Source organism: Geospiza fortis, unplaced genomic scaffold (genome assembly GCF_000277835.1).
Source record: "Geospiza fortis unplaced genomic scaffold, GeoFor_1.0 scaffold130, whole genome shotgun sequence".
Classification (NCBI taxonomy): domain Eukaryota; kingdom Metazoa; phylum Chordata; class Aves; order Passeriformes; family Thraupidae; genus Geospiza; species Geospiza fortis.
In genome coordinates this window covers 2,916,607-2,932,183 of record NW_005054300.1, presented here as the reverse complement: position 1 = coordinate 2,932,183, position 15,577 = coordinate 2,916,607, and the positions used below count along the sequence as shown (strand labels likewise).

Below are 15,577 nucleotides of genomic sequence, written 5' to 3'. Positions count from 1 at the left end.
TACACAATATGTGGAGTAAGTTTGGTAGGTGGTAAATAATATTTCTGTAAACATAACTTCAGGTTTTGGAATTTCTTTTTTTCTCAGTTAATCTGGCACAGAGGCACACAGTGAAAACACAAATAACAAACAAAAAACCCCACTGTATAAAGAAAATTATTGCCCCAAACAAAATCCATTAGGAATGTTACAAAATTTTGATAAATAGAGTGACCCTTTGGGTTCATAGGTTCATAACCATGTGCTAGAATAAATATGAAAGGATACAATGTTGGTTTTATCCAAGAACTTGGGATACATTTCAGTTGTAAATCAGACCCATATGAAGTATGAAAAGGTTAAAAAAGAATAGCAGAAAAGCAATGTGAGGATAATTTTTTTTTTGCAGTAATATTTAATACAAAGATTTTGGTTCCTATGACAACAGAAACACTGAAAAGCACTGGTTTCCATTCCAGAGGTGGGTGTGTTTCATTAGAGAGCAAAACATGCTCAAAGTAAAATTCGAAGCTTTTAAAAGTCAGTAAAGATCCCTGGGTGTCTCTGTTGTTCTGGAAGTGTAAGCTTGATAATGAAAGTGCATTTCAGAAAGGGCTGGACAGTCCTTTGAGGTGTCCCAAATTAGACTATCCAAAACTAGAGGTAAAACATGATTAAAAAAAGCAAAAGTTATTGATTAGACTCGATAATCTTAGAGGTCTTTTCCAACCTTAATGAATCAATGTTTCCTCTCAGTCTGGAATCAGCAGTCTGTCTGGAGGACACGTGAACACTCATCATTTCCCACCTCTCTGCACCCAGCTGCCAAATTCCAAATGTCACCTCTAGCTCCAAGTAACAATTCTAAAAGAAAACCAGCAGCTAACAGGGGGTATGAAGATACATACATGTTACGTGCAGGTAGAGAACAGCGCTGTCAGAGCCCAGGCTGTTTTCCACCAGCACGGTCACCCGGAATATGCCCACGTTCTGGTAGATGTGCTTGATCCCATCCTCTGTAGAGCTGAGGTTGGCATATGACACAGCGATGCCATCTCCAAAATCCACCTGGATAAGGGATCTCTGGAGGTCTCCCTGTGGTGGAAGAGAAAGGATCAAAACAGACTCTGTTTTGCTTTTGACAGACTGGAACAGTGGGGTGAGACCAACCAGAAAACAGTAGCAAGGTCTGATGTACCAGAGGAACAGCCTGCACTGGCCTGTCAAGCAGCCATGGCTGCTGAACATCCCTCCCATTCATGTGAGATGCAGCATCTTGCCTTACCTTTGAACATCCTCACCCCCTAGGAAATCCCCCTCTGGCTCTGCATGGTGCTCACGCTGCCTGTGCTCACCCTTGCTGGCTACTGCTGTGGAGCACCTCCCCAGCCCAGTGCACTGAAGCAATGGGCACTGCCTGGAATGATGGAAAATTAACAGCTGATCATTAATAACCTTTCAAAAAATTGGCTGAAAGGACATTTCATTTACTTTGGGTTTGTTTCCTCTTCTTTTTCTTTCTTCCTTTTTCTCTCTTTTTTCCTTTTACAGAGAGACAGTCCTCTGGATGCCCAATTCCCCTTCTGGAATGAAAGGTACCTGTGTGAATGGATGGCATCAGGCAGGTATCCACACCAGAAAGAGATGTGAATGTATGTGACTATAAGAGGAAATTGTAACAGAACTTTTATATTCCTCATGTTCTCTCAGTCTTTTTATAACTTGTGAAGGCAGAAATAGTGGAGGCTTGTCTGAATGGAAGGCAAAAAGAGCAGAGCTATACCTGATGGTGGCAAGAGCAACAAATTTTCCCAGATGCTCTCTTTTAATAGACCAAAGTTGTTTTTACACTGCCCTGGCACCCTGCTGGAAGCTCTGCTGCTTCCAAATAGATGAGACAAAAATAACTGTGTTGCTCTGTTGTGGAGAATCCCAAACTGAAGTTGTGGCAGGGGAAATGGTCTGAAGAACAGAGTTCTGTCCTTTGTTGAGCTGATTTATTAGAAAGAGGTGCAGATTCAACCATGATGCAGTGCTTTGGGCACTCGTGTCTGTTTGACAGAGCAAATAGAAGCCACCAAATGGGATTTGCTTCCACAGCCAGAAGTGAACACACATGACCTCTGAACATCTTTCAGAGGGGGACTATTCTTATCTCAATTCCAGTGCAGGACTCAGACCAAATACAGAGGTCTCTGAAGTACTCTTTGATGCTCTCCCAAGGCCTCCAGGTCCATCATTATTAGGGTTTTAGTTGTCTTTTCTTACTCAGAAGGAGATGATGTCTTTGAACGTGCCTTTGAAAAGCTTTTCACATGGTTAAAACCGTGCCACCATAGTGACCCTGCAGGATTTACCAGCTCTGAGGATATTCAAGACCATGCAGCTGAACGTTGTCTCAGGTCAGGGAATATTCCTCCACATATCTGAGGTAGCAGCAGAAGTTGAAAAGGGTGACAGCCTCATTTCTGCAACTTTCAAAATTTGCGTTCTAATGAACCTTTTTCTCCTCTTGTCTTTATTTTGTCCATAGCCATGAAACTCATGCTGCCTACAGGTGTAGCCAGGGAAAGGAGCCATTTCTAAGGCATGCAAGATTTAGATTTCAATTTCTAGGTAGAGAAGATGCTGACAGAAACTGAAAATCTAATTAGAGAACTTCGGCTGCTGTTCCCCCAGTCTTTTTTATTTGTTTTGGCCTTTCCTGTTTTAAAACCCTTTGAACTGGAAACACATTTTCCACTCAGTAAGATCCAGGCTGCTACACTCCTCTGAAAATGCCACATTTTGGAAATCTGACATTAAAAATTCTAGCTTAGGAAGTGGGAGAGAAAAGTCAGGAAAATAAAGAGACTGTGTTTTGACTTGTTCTAATATTTTATCTGTGCAAGGCAAGAGCACGGGCAGAGTAAGACAGGAAGAGAAAGCAGATGAGCCAAAATCCAGACACTTCCCACACAGCCCACACCTGATTTAAACCAACCCTGCTGTCACTGTCTCTTGTCTCCAGCACATCTCCAGAGCCACTTGCAAGAGGTTATTTTACCAAGAGAAATTTTGTTCTGCAACAATTTGATTCCTATCCATACATCTTGCAAAACCCCCTCCCTATTGCTTTTTCCAGCTTCTCCTTTTTATTTTGTCAAGCTCAAAACTCCACCAATAGGATCTTTCTGAAGCTTTTAGCCCAAATTAGGCAGATGCAAAACTCCCTGCATTACTTGCAGGAGACAGACACTGCTGCTGGAGTGTTTTCATGGATTAATTAATTGTGTCTTTTTTAGATTAACCCCTTTCTCTGCAATCTTGATAAAGGCTTTTGTGCACTGAAAGGCTTAAACATATGCTAAGCCTTAAGAACTTTTAGCCTGAAAAGAAGCCCTCAAAACTAAAAACAAGTTTGCCAAGGCCCCATATTAAAACCCTTTACCTACCTAGACAACATTGGTTACTAAAATGTAAATCAGAAATTTACTGTTTTCTAAGGTATTTTCTCATTGAATGTCCAGTTTTTTTTTCAAGAATATACAAAATATTCCTCTCTCCCTCCTTCCTGATCCTGCCTCCCAAGCCAAGTGCACCTTTTTCCTGCATCTTGAATGCACACAAGACCTGGACGTTACCAAAAAACTCTGGGAAGCTTCCTGCCTCAGGGTATATCAGGAAACAGCCCATACAGTTTGCAGTAATATTTTTATATTTTGATTACTTTTATGCATCTCTCAGTATTTTGGTGGATGTGAAATATGAGACCCACCTAGAAGCATTCTCTTAAACACACCACTGTAATCTTGCCCTCAAAGTTGTAATAATGCATTTTCCTTATTGACTTTGAGTATTTGTACCTAAATATTAAAAATGGAACAAACACAGCTCAAGATTTATAATTTTGGTTCCCATGTTTCAGATTTCATTTTTAAGTCTTTAATTATGCACTGACTTCTGTGTCTTCCTTAGAGATGTTGACAATAGATTTAATTATACTTTTCAAGAAACAGATACGGCTGCTGTTGGAGGTTTTCATGGATTAATTTATTGTGCTTTCTTTAGATTAACTCCTTTCCCTCTTTGGCATTTTCCTGTCACCAAAAGAAATCATTCATCAAAGATATTTTTACTGGAATGGAATATCTACACATGGAATACATTTAATCTAGATTTGTTTAAAGTATAGTCTTAATTTTACCAGATACCCATATCCAATTTGATCAAGAACTCAAAAATAAGCTTTCCTGTGCAAATCCCCGCCTTCAGAGAGATGGCCTTAATTTTTCAAATCAGAAACTGAATAGAAAGGTGCCTTTTAACAGGGCAAATAGCTTGATACCTTTCACATGTACTTCTTTTTCAACACCAAATAGTGAATTGTACTGATCACATCATTCATCCTGACTGCCAGTTGTGGCAGCTCAACTCAGCTATGAGCTCTTTTTATAGTACTAGATCTTCTGTGCCCCACAGGAATCAATAACAGCCTCTCAGGATTATGCAGAATAATTCAACTTGTGTGACTGGAAGTGCATTATCAGACTGTAGTGCTGTGTGTCATTAGGAAGGCAAGGTCCACTTTCATACATTTTCATGGAATTTCAACAACGAATTTAAAAATGCATGAAAGGCTCTGATTTATCCCAACCAGCTTGTCCTCATCAGAAAATGCAATTACAATTCAGATGACAGTGGTACAGGGGAGGGTACATTCTGTGTTATTTGTGTGTTATTACAGGAGTGTAGTGCTGCTAGTAAGATAAACAGACGTGATTCAGCATGTGCATTGAAAGTTATGATGAAGGTTTCATATTTCTGTAATCATTACCAACAAACTTGTGATATCAAAAGAGGGAACACAGTGGGATACCATAAAAAAAATATACAGACTGTGCTTTTAATTACTACTAGCTTTGCATCTTTAATTTGAGTACATCAACAATCAGAACAATCCTAATGCTAAGCTCATCTCCAGAAACTTCAGCTGAGTTGAATACTGAATTGCACCAAACAATAGTGCTGAGGTGGGAAATGTTAATGGCACTGTGCCCCCAGCAGGATCCCCAAGCTCATTAAATGTACCCAAGACACAGTGTACCTTGTACAGCCATGTATCAACATTGTCATTACAGAGAGCCACGGCAGTCTTTAGGAAATTCAGGGCTTCATTTGTATGTTCACATGGTAAGAGAGAGTCTTCTGGATTTATGGGCAATCACTACACAAATGCAAGGCATGGGGGGTATAAGGCAGAAGGGAATAAAACATCAGAAAGTTTAAGTTTCTTGCTCAAGGTCACGCAGAAGGAGCTGAGAGTGCAGCTCAGGAATGAGTTCAGATTGCCTGAATTGTAGCCTGTGGCCTGAAGTGTAGGAACAAATTAGCTTTCCCCACACATTAGTCTAATCCAAACATCACACAGCAGCAGCAAGCAGTTAAAAGCAAGCCAAAATCTACTCCCAGTGGAGTGACTTTGCCAAGTGAGAACTGAGGCAGACCTGGAATGTCAAAGATTTTTGGCTGTCATTTTATCAAGATAAAAAATAAATTAGAGGAGGCAGTTTCTCTGTGAATTATCTGTAATGAAACAGTCAAAGCCCTGAACCTTCCTGCCCTGAATGTCTTTACCATCCATTTCCTCAGCAAAGATGTGTGAGCAATGGGATGAAACAAGTTTGAAAGGCATTGTGCTGAACAGCATTGCTCTGGAGGCTGCAGCTTTCAGAGTCTCTGCTGAAGCAGTACAGCAGCACAAGTGTCTGATGTTCATACAAATAACTCCAACACACAAATAACAATTGTGGTTGTGACAGGCAAGAGACCTACATCACCATGTGATCAGGAAGGCACACAGAAACAACACATACTTAATAAAATCCCTCTGTTTTCTACAACAGAGAAGCAAAGCATGTCAAGGACATTGGGTTGAACAACTTAAGTAGGAAAAGCGCCTTCGTAACTTCACGGTTTGGATTTCTTTTGTTGTTGTCCAAAAATAAAGCAAGGACTCAGGTTTTTAGGCTGATAAACAACTCTTGTTGAATGCTGCAGTGTGAGAGGTACCAACCCTGAATCTCTGCCCAGGCCAGAGCAAAGGATTTACCTTTAAACTGGCAGCTTGTTTAGGCAATGAAAAATTTGCATTTAAGCATAGCTAATTGTCTCATGTGCTGTCACGCAATGACAAAAATGCTGTTGGTATTCTGCTTATTTCATGGAAATTTAAGATCAAAATTCCCAGCTTAAGTATGATGTCTTGCTTACTAAACACCTCCAAAATACCATAAAATGCAACACATGATAGTTAGTAAAGGCAATATTGATGATTCCTCGCTATTGTCACCCACTAAAAAAACCATGATAATTATACCCAGATTAATTGGACAAATAACTTGGCCAAACCTTTCCAATAACGGGGCCATAAATATTAAGTGCAAGGTGATCTTGCAAGCAATTTAGAGGAAGTCATACAGAAATTCTAAAAGGTGATAGGTGACTTAGATCACTTTTGAAAGAATTCTTTACATCATCTTCAGATGATTTAAATATGACCTGTTGGTTGGGTTTGCTTTTAATGTTATTTATATGCTGCCAGATATAAATGCTTCACAGGAAAATTTCATGTGAGTCAGGATTAGAGAAACTGGGCCAGAATCCCAGCTCTCAGAAATCAGCAATGCTCAGTGTGCTCCTGGGTTCGGTTCCTGCCCTCCCTCCACCTGCACAGACTTCAGTGATGATTTTCTTTTGTGTCTTCTTCAATAGCAGAACACTTCTGAATGCCTTGTCCTTGCTTCTCTTGGGGCATTTTTTGCTCACATTGTGTTTTTGTCAGAATGCACAGGTGTGGCTCTCAGCATCACCACAGGCACAACCAGGCTCTACAAGGAACCACTGTGCTGTGGTTCCTGCCCCTGAATCCCACACCTGAGTGAAAACATCAGATTTTTACTGCTGCCATTTGTCTCTCCCTGCCCTCTTAGCAATCTGCTCCACCACAGAGACACAGTGAATTTTCAGGGCCTCCAGTGAACCTGCTTCTGTAGTTTGTTACTCTTTTCAAACCCAGGTAGATTCCTAGATGGAGCAGAAAGCCCTAGAAAGATAACAGGAGTACAAATCTCAAACAGACTCTTGTACCTTGGCTCACCAGCTTCTCTTTTTTTTTTTTCCTTTTCCTGCAGATCAAGTGGAACATGGACATGAAAAAAGAGAGCCAGGAGGCTGCAGTGTATGAAACAGCTCTGCAGATTTGAAGGCTTCAAACAAACTGTCTCAGAGGGATACAGGAGATGTTAAGATGCAAAAGGAAAGGCCATTGCTTTTTCACACCCTGAAAGATATCAGCTGTCACTCACACTAAAGGAGGATCCTCACCAGGGTGTAGCACTCCAAAATACTGCTCACCACTCCAGGGGGAAAGGGTTGAATAGGACACACTTTTTTCACATGCTGTTGCAGGAAAAGATGTGCAAGGTGACATATCCAGCCCTTTTCAACTTTTCTGATGCCTTCCCCTCAGTAAAAATGGAGTGGCACAGATTTTTTGGATCCTGATCATCATGGATTGTACTGTGCTATACACCTGTGCAGGGCAGAACTGAATAGAAATTGGCAAATTCTTGTCTTGTGATACTTCTGCCTTGTATGCAAGGGAAAGGAACTTCCCTTTGAGAAGCGGGGTTGGATTAAACAAATCTCCAGAGATCCCTTTCAACCTCAATTATTCTGTGAAATCAATATCCATTTTATAAAAGGATGCTTGTTCTTTTGATGGGTTGTTTAACTTTCCTAGGGAGTGGTGGATTTTTTGTCACTGAAACAGTTAAATTGGTAAATGGTTTAGTCTACACACACTTCTGCTGCTTCAACTACATTTTATTCCCCTATAGCTTGCACATAACTGGGCAAATATTCCTGTTTGTTGAATATTTCTTTTGTTGCAACACCCACACAAAGTTATTGTCAGACTGGGTAAAATATACCCAAAGGTTTTGTTGGTTGCTCTTTAAGTTGACAAATCTAGGGGCAGGAGGTCAAGATTCATCTAACAGGGAGAGTAATTGGAAAGGCTGGAGGCTGATCAATACTGCTTCAGCCCTCAGAGCAATTCCTAACCTCTTCCTTATCAGATACACTGGAAGAAGAGCTCCCTTTAGATCTCCTCAGAACTGACTCACTCACTCATCAAAACATCTGTTCTGTACTCCTTGACACCCAGCATGAGAGAGGCACCATCTCATAGTGGAGAAGGTGTTGCTTCCAGACTCTGGTGCACACTGAAGCAGAGCTGCCAGAAAAGATCAGAATGAATAGAAGAGAGAGAACAATGCACAGCTGCTCCTTGTATGACAGAGTGGTCAGGGTTCTCTTACATGATATGCGAGCTGAAGCACTCACAGAAGAAAGAGCAGGACATTTGTCCTGAGTCTCCCACGCTGTGGGTGATTGTCTCTCCCTCTGACTATTGGCATAATTCTTTGATAGTTTTGTGACTGACTATTCAGATCATTCATCTCCTTCTCCCAGTCTGTTTTAAAACTTTGCTCAGAAGAGAAGGGTGATGGAAAGTGCACTTTTTTCCTCTTTTTTTTTTTTTTAAGCCTGGAGACTGACTCTTGTTTTGGACCCTTTTCATCTTTAAATTCAGAAATCAATAACTTAACCAGATGAAATTATATGTTCCCACTGTAATTACAGCACCACAGTAGCAATGCTGTATGACTGTCAGTACTGAAACAAAGTGACCATATTTTGGAGAAAATAAACACTCAGGTCAAAAATTGCTTTGGGTTAGATATGATGTATCATATGGTATTGCCTTTACAAATCAGGACACCAGTCTGCTGGGGAAAGCATCAATAATAGAGATGTAAAAAAAAAAATTCTTTCCTCAGAGATGACATTTACTATGGAGAGAGTGAGAAGTAATTTCCTTGAATACTCCAAATCATACTCTAAACTAAAGAGGGATGTACATTGTCCCTTGAATACTCTAAACTATAAAGGGATGTACATTGTCCCTTAGTGTTAAAGCATAGTTGTTTTAGGATTTATTGGCCAGTAAGAGAGGAAAAGGGGTAGAAGTTTAAAGAAATCAAATTAGACTAGGGAAAAAGAGAAAACTTCTTTGTGAATGTTCCTGCTTGTGCACCTGCAATTAAACACAGATAGAGAAGTGCTGAAAAGAAGAAAGAGGTGAAAAGATTTAAATACTTTTTTTCTATGGATTCCAGAATGGAAGGAGCAGAACAATGAAATACCAAGTTAAGTTACAGATATAATAAAAACACAGATCAGAGCCCAAATCAGCTTCACAATAGCAATGAATTTCAGAGTTAAACCTGCTGAGGACATCTTGAGATTTCACCCATAAATGCCTAAACAATATGTACCGATTTGTGTGATGGGGACCCAGCTGCACACGTACTAGTTCTCATCTTTGGTTTAAAGCCAGTGGAAAACAAATATATAAATTCAGTTTCAAAAACCAGCGGGAAGCAAAGAACACAATTAAGGATGGGGGATCAGAATTCAAACTTGCAGTCTTCAGCTCTCCTGTGAAATTCCCAAATTAAACCAAATCCCAGTTTTTTATCAACTTCTCCCAGACATTACCCTGGGCACCACAATGACAGCCCTTTCATCTCCATACATTTTGGAGGCAACTCCACCCAGCTACATCCTGGCCGTGATTGACTTCATACCGCCTTGTCTTGCAAACTTTTTTATACTATCCTCTTTGCAAACTTCTCCTGGCATGAGTTGCACTCAGACACACCCGGGGTGAATGTCCCACGGATCCTACCTCCTCCAGCTGCACCAGGAAGGTGACGTTGTGGCCCTGCTGGGCCGTGAGGCGCCCGTCGGCCGTGATGATGCGCAGCCCCTGCGGAGGTTTGCCCGGGCACTGCTGGGGCTTGGCCGTGTAGCGCTCCCGCACCCCGTCCGTGCAGTTGTTGGAAACAACCTTCCTGTACCTGCCAAGGGAGACAGAGTGTGGGAACCCAGGGAATATTTCCCTGTCTGCTCTGCGGTGCCCTGACTCCTAGGGGAGCACTGACTTTGACCCTCATTCGTGGAGAAAGTTTCCTGAACTTCATGATAGACTAGAACCCATTAGAGTGTGAAGTAGATTGTAGAGAGTAGTGTAGGTGTATCACTTAGGTGGGAAGTTTAGGTTTTGGGTACAATGTACAAACCCTCCAAACACAGCTTGGATTGCTTTGTTTGCTTTAATCACTTGCATCATAAATGAAGTCTGCCAGGAACTAAACTTAAACTACATCTTCCATCGACTTCCAAGAGGGCCAAAGAACAGTCAGCATTCAAGCTAGCTGTCCTTCACTTCACATGGACATCACTTTCAACTCTCTCCACTAATTTATCTTCCAGTGTTTCTGCCCCACCTGATTTCACAGGATTTTAAGGGAAGCCTTTCCAGAAACAATAATGATTTGACCTTACAGTCTCCCCCCAATTTTTTTTTAAGGCATCATCTTCCAGCAAAAAACCTGGGCCATACATGATGGAGATCTGGAGTGACAGATGTGTAACCCAACAAAGGTGGTGATGAAAGTGTCCCAAGGGCTTCAGCCAGCTTTGGCACATCTACAGGTGTAATCTGCAGTTGTCATTGGATTAAATCCATATGGATGCTCTAGCGAAGTAAAGGCTGGTGAGCCACTTACCCAGTGCTGTTGAGGTAACTCTGTCCAAGGCTGCAGTCTTTTGACAGGGAGGATGGGTTATACCAAAATGCTGGTAAACACTGCCCATTGCTGTGGCGTTCATATCCATAATCACTGTTGTGACATTAAAAGAAACCATCACATAAAGCCCCAAAAGAACAAACACGGTGTTAGCTCATGCTCTCTACTGTTAATAAAAGTTTTGATTTTCCTTTGTCTGTTTACTAGGATTTCTGATTTTATTTTCACTGACAGAACAGACTTTTCATTCCACTTCATCTTTTTTAATTGGGGTAGTTATCTTGCATAAATCCCAGTATAAAAAAGAAGAACCAGAGCAGGTAGTTTATGAGTATTGCATCAATTGTTCTCTCTCCACAGACAGTACCTTTCAGGATCAAATCTAGGCTCAAATATAAAAAAACCAAAACCAAATCAAACAAACAAACTCCCAACAAACAAACTCCAAACAAACACAACCCCCCCCCCCAAAAAAAAAAACCCCACACAAACCACCCCCCCCTCAAAACCCCAGAAATCTAAGCTAAGTTAAATCACCACTGTCTCAGTCATGTCTTAGAAAACGGAAGGGCTAAAAAGCTAATTGCATTTGGAAACAATATCACACAGGATGCACAGGAAAATTTACAGCCCTGAGAGAGCTCTTGCCTGAAGACATTAACACCATATTTGGTAATGGGAAAGAATTCTGTGATCTTCAATTCTCTTTTTGTTTGGATGAGGAAATGATACCAAAAATCACATGTTAGAAACAACAAGTCAAACTTTAATCTTTTGTCACAATTTGAGCTTAGCTATGACTAAATTTGCTTTGGTTTCAGTAAAACATTTCAAATTGTTCCTGATTCCAAATATACAAGGACTCTAAAAAAATATATTATTGCAGGGAAAAAAAAAATCCAACTAACGAAAACCTCTTTAATCAGTATTCCATTCACATGTGGGATTACTTTCCAGCTGTTGAGTAATGAGGACTGCTTGGCTGGATAATCATTCTTATTCCTTTTACTAAGCCTTCTCCATAGTCATAATGGAGCAGTAATGGGATGTTGTTTCTGAGAACTGCTATACAGAGTCCACCAAATCCATTCCAATATTCCAGTTGCAACACACTCCTTGATCTTAAAATGGCACTTTTCTGCAAGTATTTTTTACTTATTATCTTTAATGCCTTGCTACCAAGTAGCCTGATTTTCCAAGAGAAGAGGAGTAGGGCAGTGTTAGATTATGTGATTAAGGGCTTATATTTGTATATGTATGTAAAGAAGCAGAGAGAAAAAACAGCAGATGGAAGAACCCCCAACAACCTGATCAGAGTTAGTGGAGCCTCCAAGAGCTGCCACAAGACAGCCATCAGCCCATGGCCAGGGTGAGACCTACCAGACCATCACCAAGAGAGATATTTATAGCAAAATATTAACAACAAGAAGAGTGTTTAACTTAATGAAGACTTTGTTCAAGTATCTTGAAAAAGCACGATGACTTAAAAATAAAATGTAGTGAGCGACTAGTAAACAATGTTAAGAAGCTTGGTACTGGTCCAAGATATAAGACAAAGAAGGAAGAAAGGAGACAATGTTTTGATTTATCTTTGTTAAGTTTTTATGTAGTGGTTATCAAGAAAGACATCAAAAAAAAAATTCAGTCACCACATTTTAATTCTGCTTCAACTTTTTTCTTTTGGATAAAGAAAAAAATGTTTTGAGGCAATCTTAAAATAGCAAAATTAAAAAGATGACATTAGCAAAAGGAAATTAATGCTACTTATCATTTAAGAAAACTCCTAAACATATATTGGACTGCATGACTGTTCCAAGGGAACATTTTGGCAGCTGTGGTGCTTGAGGTATCTACAACAAGTAATTGAGAACATACTTTAGGAAACAGCAATAAAGTAGATGACCTAAACGGTCTTTTCCTCATTTTTTTTGACTGAATTTTCATCAATCTATTTACTCAGCTGGTTCCAACTCAGTGCTGCTTAATTGCTTTGGAAGCATCAGCCAGCCAATTCTCCACTGCCATGTGCTTCTATAATCATCCTTGTTGGAATAAGAACACTATAGCTGCAGAATACACTTTGTAATGAAGAATAACACCATTCTGATTTGCTTGGAGAAAACAAATATTTACATACAAATGGGACTCCTGTATTTTTGTAATTCATTTGTAAATACTCTGCAGCACTGTATTCCTAAGTTATCGTGTGTGACTCTAATTAAAAAGCTGTAACACTGTACACTCAGACAGTGCTCTGTAATCAGGTGAAAACAAAACAAACTAATACAGTGAAATCTGCCTCAGAGGGGATCAGTACTCACAATCCAATTTGATGCAGCAGTCTGGGCTTTCTTACTATGCACATGTCTACATTCAAGCTACTATTTTGGTTCCTATTCCTACCTGTAAATCTGGTCAAGCCAAGCTGGACTTAACTAGTTTAGACTGTATGTGGATCGTATTTCTCAAAGTCAAGAGAAAGAAATCCCAGGATTTTCCACAGCAGAAATAGCTATAAGCACAGAAGTTGCACAGTGTTGTTTTCAGGCTTGCAAATCATCTGGCTCATTAAGGCCCTACAGAAATATCATCCCAGCAAATGACATGAATTGCTGCTCCATATCCCTCCACAGATGCAGCAGCCACCCGTTCACCTCCGCAGTCTTGGAATCTAATGAATTCCTTGGCTACAGGCTGGTGCACGCAGAACACTGATGCTGACAACAAATTGCTGCCTACAATTTGGCACAACAGGCTTTGTAGCAATCAAGAAGCATTACCATCAATTGGATGTCCATAGCATGAGCCAGTACAGCAAAGTCTGGAGATGGGGAAGGCATCAGCCTCAGCCTGCAATCAGCTCCCTGAGTCATTGTCTGGGAACTGGGAATTGGAATTTGCATATATTGATGATATTTTGTGCCTGCCTGAAAAGAACTCGGGTGACACAGATAATGTATCTCCTAAAAAGGAGTGAGCATTTGCCATCAGGGATTGCTTTATCAGTAGGAAGCAGCCTGTCTTGCGGCTCTCATTGATTATGGTTTTACCCTTTTACTGGTTTAAACTGGAATCCTATTTGTCTTAGTCAAGTAGAACTGCAAGTTCTTTTCTGTAATTAGATACAAATTCATTCCAGACGTTTTGTATCTCTACTCAATGCTCATGATAAATTCCTTTCTCTAATGTTATTTTCACCACAGGTAATAATCAAAGAAAAGAAATCCCCTAAGGAAGTTTGTAATTTGAAAAGAGACCTGACAAACATACTGTTTGGTAAAACTGTTAATTCAGACAGAATTATTAAAATCCTACTGCTCTAAGATATAGAAATAACCAGTTAATTCAGATGAGTGATTTCCATGTTTATAGCTTCTAAAAATCAATATATGACTTAGCATGTAATCATGGAAATTCCTTAAGATTAACAGCTTCACCTTAAGGTCAGCTATGCCAGAAGCTGACAATGCTCCTTGTGCTTTTGCATGCTGAGCTTTCCAAACATTTTGGACATTAAATGGGATGGAATTGAACTATCCCTGAAAAGAGTCACCTTTTTTCTACAGTTTCCAAAAGCCATGGTGGGAAGAAATAACTGTGGCCACAGCACTGGAAAAGTCTCACTACCTTTTTATTCACTTAATACCATTTTCTGATATTTAACCATGATTCAAGTGTAAATGTGCATTAAAGGGAAGCAGTGCTTGTTCCCCAGTTCTACAGGACCTGACATGGGATTTAATTCAGATAAGAATGGATTCAGCTACAGTCTGAACTGTGGATCTACAAAGGTGTACAATTATAATTGCATTGCACTATTTAGAGTTCAGCTATACCAGCTTATGTTAATATGGAACCTAAAATCCCCAAAACCTTTCCAGTAAATCCATGCCCAGTAGGTATCCAGGCCCTTAAAGATGCAGAGATGCACTGTAGATTTTGCATAGTGAATCTGCATTTTCCACAAGCACTCAAAATGAAGTAAAAATTTATTCTAAATTACTATTTGTTAGCTAACCAAGCCCATTACCAAAGGGTGCAAATGTAGGTTTATTTCAGAGCTGGCACCTGCAAGATCTGAACTGACGGCTGGTGACACACAAAGCAGCAGAATCTAACCCCACTCAGTGTCTGTCCCCTGCCTCCCTGGGGTTTGTCAGAACACTTTCTCCTGATGCAGGACTCTGATGTTTTAGGAGCTCACCTCAGCAGGCAGGGCTGTAATTTAAGCACCCGAGAATATAAAAAGAGCCAGCCAGATCCTTGCTGACATCATCTGTGAAATAAATAAGCAGACCTGATTCCCAGTTGTACCAAGGCACCTTTGTGCCTCTCTGGCTATCCAAAACCACTAGCACCAGTATCAACAGGCTCATACTTCTCAGAAAGGTGTGACGTATGGGAGCGCTGACAGAAGAACTTCATGACAGTGGGACACTCCACTCAAAGTCCCATTAAAGGACCTGGGAGTCGGGTGGCTGAAGGGTGAACTCCACCAAAGGTTTCCATCTGTGTCTAGGAGGTTGCTCAGAAGGCAGGAAGGAACACAATGTGAGGAAACCGGGTAAATTAATGCTTTAATAACACCCAAGTAACGGTGCCATCCATTTACCCAAATCAATTAAAGGAAGACGGAGATTCTCGTTTCTAGGCTGTTGCTAGGACAGACTTGCCGAGGGCTCCAGCGCATCCGGATCCCCATTCCTGAGGCGCTGTTGCCCTCTGGCTGCGAGCCCCATTCCCTGCATGGAGAGCCAGGGATGGCCCCGGCCGAGCCTCATTCCCTGCACAGAGAGCCAGGGATGGCTCAGGCTGGCCTGGCCGAGCCTCATTCCCTGCACGGAGAGCCGGGAATGGCCCAGCCTGGCCTGGCCGCTCCTCCTTCCCTGCACGGGGAA

General features: G+C 40.9%; 1 protein-coding gene across 1 annotated transcript in view; it reads right to left on the bottom strand.

The window, feature by feature from the left end:
• The window catches only part of SORCS1 (sortilin related VPS10 domain containing receptor 1), a 218,782-nt gene that overhangs the window by 24,888 nt on the left and 178,317 nt on the right, over positions 1-15,577 (bottom strand). The window contains exons 17-19 of the mRNA XM_031062725.1: positions 10,659-10,772; positions 9,776-9,947; positions 888-1,074 (exon numbers count right to left, since the gene is read on the bottom strand). Of these exons, the coding sequence (XP_030918585.1) occupies positions 888-1,074; positions 9,776-9,947; positions 10,659-10,772 (473 nt within the window). The remainder of the gene's footprint in view (positions 1-887; positions 1,075-9,775; positions 9,948-10,658; positions 10,773-15,577) is intronic.